Raw genomic sequence first — 6,000 nt, 5'->3', positions numbered from 1 at the left:
TAGGCTGCGGCTGATGATAATGAATTAGAATATAGGTTGACCCGTGTCTTTTTTTAGAAAAGCAAAAAGCAAACATGAAACATCTTCCTTTAGCATAAGCTCAACTACTAAACCTCACTAGTCAATGCCACAAGCGCCATCCTCATCAGAACTGCCAGACATAGTTGTCCTCTTCAGATGCTTCACAAGGTCGTTGGCACCCTAAACGACGTCGTCTTCAATGCCATCAAGTGTGTTGGATATTCAGCGTTTCATGCCGGTATAAATAGTCTAAAGACTACATTACAATGGGCACGATGGAGGAACTGTATTAACTTGGTACTTTGCTAACTTTGTTCACAAATATAAGTCAATAGCTCATTTTGGGTGCCATATTTTAGGGAAAAAAAGGCTGACCTATATTCAAGTAAGTACACTAGTTACAATAGATGGCCCAATGTAAGTGCTCTCCCCAATTTCAACTCCCTCTCGTATTCATGGAAGAATATTTACGATATTTAGACACATTTGGGCCGAGATTTGAATATCTCCACTTTTCTTGACAAGAGTACCATTTTACCGTGAACAGAATGACATGGGTAGTAACTTTTGTCTGTGTTCGCAATGTAGCATGCATCTCCATCAAGAATGGCTACTGCGACTGGGAACTAAGTACTGTATTCACTACATAACCAGACAAAAAAGGGAAATGAAGCAACCCGATATCCAACACTATCCTACAGAAAAAGTTAACTTGCAGCAAGATGATATGACCAGACACTATTCTATCATCTGATGCTAACACTTCTATTTTACAAACATTGTCCTTCAGAGATGCCCTGTGTTGCAAAACTTGAGAAAATTGGTGCTCTGTATAATGCCTCAAAGGCTGTGCATTTTCTCAACAAACTCTTCAATGAGCAATGCAGCTAATAAAAAAAAATTCATCAGCACTTCCACTCTGTGAAGAAGGACGAGCTGCGGTGTATTTTACCTCAATTAATGCATCTATGTATATATAGGTTATTATTATTATTGAAGGACAAAGACAATGAATGCATCTTTTGACTGTGGAGTGATTTATTTTTATTCTTTTATGGAGTAGTGATGTGTACAAGTACCACCACATGGCAGACGGGAATTCCACAATATTTACAACTTCACCGTGAGCAAAGTAATTATGAAAAGTAGATGAAACTCAGCATAATGTTGGAGTTGTCTTCACGGTTAATTATCATATAATTTGTTTCAGGATAGTTTCAATAAAACAAGGGTTAGCCATTTTCTGCAACCATCCTCCTTCCTTAGATGGCCATGTACTGACAGCGGATGGGGATTCTGTAACGTTTACAACTTCACTGTGAACTAATTATGACAAGTAAATGAAACTTGGCGTAATGATAGGGTCGTCTTAGCAGGCAATTTCAGTATGATTTTTTCCAAGATATCTACATTAGATTGAAAGCTACAGAGCATTTGCAAGAAACTGGAGACGGAAATTGTTTCGTGTCGACGTGATGTGTAGACGGGCGGACGTCAACCACTGCTGGAGGGTAGCTATAAACTGCTTCACTGTAAAACAGTCTGTTATTATTACTTAGGAGAGGGTATAGAAAACTATGATGCCTGACATTGCCAAAGTAAAAAAGACTAATAACTAGTCAATTAATATACATATTAGAGTACTCTTCAAGTACGTAACAGAGAAAATAATGTTACTTTTTTGGAGTGCAGTTCTAAGGCACCCATTCTTGCGGCAAGCGTTGGCCTTGACATAACCAAGCTCAACAGCAAAGGATGAAAGACCGAACGCGGAGCAGGTTATGAAAGATGCAAGCCGCGAACAGCGAAGACCTATGAGAGCGGCCCCTTCAGTGACATGCGCGTGGAAAACTGGTGTCATGCGGAATGGCCCAACCACTTTATGCGTGCTTGTACGTGGCCTCAGTTGGACTGCTAGTTTCGTACTATCATCTATTCGCATCAGCTCTCGCTCGCGTTTATTTGGTTCGGTCTTGTTCGCGCTTGTTTAGACTGTCATGGTTTGAGATTGTTTTTTACAATGATGAGTCTTTAACCAAGACGTCCTGATGGAAAGGTTTTTAGAGACAGTATGCCATATCCGATTCTGTACAACAAGACGGACCCTGAATACAAGGACGTGAAGGTGGCATCCAGTACGCGATTCTCCTTGGCTTTGGAATGTGGCGACACCGCAAGAAGAGAGAGCACACCAACATGATTACGATCAGTGGCAATGACGTCGTTATCTTCATTAGACATGACTCGCATTAAGAATGAAGGATGAAGAATGTAAACGCAGCGCCGACCTGTCAGCAGACAAAGGAAAAAGCATGTGACATCTCGCACCTACGACAGGCGAGATTTTCATACTGTGACCTGACTGTCGCAGAAACTCACCGCCAGTTGGTGTGGTGGCTCTGCCGCAGCTGCGTTTTAACACCAGCAGCACGCAGCGTGCGTTTTAATGGTAGTGTGTATGGGGCTTTCTGCGGCAACAATCGCTCTGAGATAGCGCCAGAGTAGCGTGCGTTGACTGTTCACCAATGACGCCATCAATAAGGCATGCAGCGAGCACATCAAAACAAAGTGCTGCATGAGCGGAAGTTTGTCTGTGGCGGCTGCTCTGAATCGCACCCACGCATCACCCACGCACTGCGTGTCGCACGCCAACTCACGTTAAGCGAGGCAGTCGCACCACACTTCGCTCGTTTGCAACATGTCACGCAAGGCAGATTGTCGGCACCAGCTAATATATCACAATATGAAAACACTTATAGAACTGCACTCAAATTTCGCATTAAGAAGTATTGCAATCATTGGTGAATTTTTTTGTGTGTGTGTGTACTTACTCTAGTGCAAGAAATGAAACTTTATTATAAACAGACTGTTAATCTTTGTGGGAGCTTGAAGAAAAGATCAAATATAAAACATGGTCGAAACTCAGGGGATATAAAGAGTTCACACAATGAAAAAAAAAGTTAGACTAAATGTAGAAGTAGCCACATCAAGAAGTTCATTACACTTCATCACTGGAGTACTGTGGTGCTGCAATAAAAATTGGAATGGACATGTCCCACCATACATCAAAAGGCTAACACAGCTATATGGCAAGCAAAACTTACATGGAACATTATTCCATAAAGTTAAGACATAACCAAGGGCGCAGAAACATCTTTGTTTCCTAAAGCTTTTTTCTGCCCTTGGTTGTATTTTAACTTCGCAGAATAAGATGAACCAACTTAGCCCAGCGAAAAGTATTGATATGTCACATGGCACACATCTGAAGACAGGTAGGAAAGTCTCTGACCTGGCCCAAAACTAATTTTGATGCACGAAATTGTATGCAACTTCCATTCATACCATCTGCAACACTTTCTCTTCTAGTATTACGCTATATCATGACAGGCCAACAAACACTGACGCCAAAGACAACATAGGGGAAATTACTTGTGCCTAATAAATGAAATAACGAAACGATAAATTCATGGAAATGAAAGTGGATGAAAAAATAACTTGCCGCAGATGGGGAACGATCCCACAACCTTCCCATGTGGGATCGTTCCCCACCTGCGGCAAGTTACTTTTTCATCTACTTTCATTTCCATTAATTTATCGTTTCTTTATTTCATTCATTAGGCACAAGCAATTTCCCCTATGTTGTCCTTGGTGTCAGTGTTTGTTGGCCTGTTATGATATGACTAATACAAATTGGGCCCCTTGGTCAACCCCATTTCTTCTCGTTTAGTATGACGATAGTGTTACAAGAAAGGGAAGCCCTGCGCAGTTTTTGGTTTGAACAACTCTGATATTCATTCACTCTACAGCTAGACGATGGTGCACAGATGTCATATCCTTTGACCGATCACTTATAGAGAGACCTTTAATTTTGCATCACCAACACCAAACTGTGCTACAAGTGACAGTATTCTTGTAGCACAGTGCCAAAAATATTCTTGCTCACTGATGTTGATGTTGCCGGTGCTAGTCACGTGACATCTCATTAAGGTATCCCTAGAAGTGATTGCCCAAGAATACTGCCCCATATCAGGAGGGTGTTGCAACTGCTCTTGGAAGTGTCTGACCTTCCTGGAAAAACCAACAAATCACAACTTGCCTGTTGGTAACTCAACTGTTTTTTTACAATTTGCCCTCTGTAGCAATATAAGTGCAACATAAGAATATGAAATGCTGCAGGTAGCACATGTCACACTATCATAAATCAATTTCATGGTTTAATGTAACTATCTTCCACATCGTGCCATGAACTTTCTAAAAGGCATTTTATGGCTATGCAGACTGGCTGGAATAATAGAACAAAATGCACATGAGACAAGATGACTGCACGCAAGAGAAACAATGAATGACACAGAAAAATATATACCAAATATGCCATTTTATCCACAAATGCTTCAGTGAGAGTTACTTCTTCGAATGACAATATAAACTTAAAATGGCTACTTGAATTCAAATATCTTCATGTGGCAGTCCGCACCTCCACTGATCATGTATTTCTGGAGCGACCAGTCTACAGCGAGCACCTTGTCCTCGTGACCCGTCATGTCATACAGCGGAGCCTTGGGGCTGCGCACGTCCCAGTGCTTCATGAACCCGTCATACGATCCAGAAACAAAGTGGTGAGCCGAGTCTGGGGCCCAGTGTACCGACGACACCCAGCCCAAGTGTGAAGAATAGGTGCACGTTACCATGGCTCCTTCCTTCAGCCTGACATCCCAGAGGCGAATGTGTCTATCCGTATGGGCAGAAATGATCTGATTAGTCAGCCTCGAATAGGAAATATCTAGAAACGCCTTGGAGCCGACCAGCTGCGTCTTCATGCCGCCCAAGTCGACGTCCCAAAGCCGCAGGGTGTGATCCATCGAGCACGTCGCCACTTCTTTGTCGTCGGTCCACTGTACGCCCGTGATGGCTTCATGGTGACCGGAAAGTGTCAGCACGGGAACCCTCGTCTTCGCCTTGCCGTCTACAGTCTTCTGCTTCTTTCTGCTGCCTTCGGAGTCGTCGTGCGCTTGGTCGTATTGCGTAGCGCTGGGGTCCGCGCTCCACACCTTGAGCATCTGATCGAAGGAGCCGGTCGCGAAGTTGCTTTTGTCCAAGCTAACGTCCACGCAATCAACGCTCCTTGCGTGCCCCCGACATATCTGGACCGATTCGATGGCGTTCGTCTCCTTGTTCCACTGCCACAACATCGCCGTCTCGTCGAGAGACGCACTGACGAAGGTGCACAGGGGTTCCCCTACGGAGACCCATTTCACCGACTTGATCGGGCCCACGTGTCCCGGTATGAGGAGCTTGCGCGAACCGCTGTGATCCCAAATGTGCAGGCTGTTGTCGTAGCATCCGGATAGGATACCGGCGTCCGACGTGTGCACGGCGCTGACCCAGTCGTCATGAACGAGAGTATCAACGGGCAGCGGCGGAGGACACTTCTCGACGTACTCGACGAGAACTACGTTTTCCTGCTGTATTTTGTGTGCTTCCAGATGTTCCTGCAGGGTCTCTCGCAGCAACTCTCCCTCAATCAAGAAGTCAAAAGTTGGTTCCTCATCGTTCTCGGCGTCGCCCGACGACTCCCGCAGAAGCGTGTTGATCAGGGAGGACAACTGTTCCGGAGTTGTACTGCCGGATATAGAAAACGGAGTGTCAGGCACTGCGTAACGTTCATCCTTGGTGAAAAATTTCGCCTGAATTTGAGCGTTTTCATCCATCTTCAAGCGCGACACCGGCGACACTAGCCAAATATAAAACCTCCCGCACTCGATACGCGCACGTTTTGCGCTCTTTGAGCGTGCTTTGCGTCTGATGGCGATGGCAGTGACGAATCTGCGACCACTGCACCGCTGCCTCAACTGGCACCAGCGCAGAATAGGAAACACAAAAATCCAGCGTCTATGGTACGCGTCTCGTCGCAACGTGCTTGATCAGTCGTAATGAGGGGCTGAAAAGATTGTTTAACACTGTTTGATAAATACAGTTGTT

General features: G+C 44.5%; 1 protein-coding gene across 1 annotated transcript; it reads right to left on the bottom strand.

Annotated features, from left to right (window-relative positions):
* Nucleotides 1-4,377: 4,377 nt before the first annotated feature.
* Nucleotides 4,378-5,839, bottom strand: LOC142582783 (ribosome biogenesis protein WDR12 homolog). Its single transcript, XM_075692817.1, has one exon. It carries the CDS (start codon nt 5,727-5,729, stop codon nt 4,458-4,460), a length of 1,272 nt encoding a protein of 423 aa, XP_075548932.1. The 5' UTR covers nt 5,730-5,839; the 3' UTR covers nt 4,378-4,457.
* Nucleotides 5,840-6,000: the final 161 nt, after the last annotated feature.

Source organism: Dermacentor variabilis, chromosome 5 (genome assembly GCF_050947875.1).
Source record: "Dermacentor variabilis isolate Ectoservices chromosome 5, ASM5094787v1, whole genome shotgun sequence".
In the NCBI taxonomy this organism is placed as follows: domain Eukaryota; kingdom Metazoa; phylum Arthropoda; class Arachnida; order Ixodida; family Ixodidae; genus Dermacentor; species Dermacentor variabilis.
This window is presented reverse-complemented; position numbering and strand designations above follow the sequence as displayed.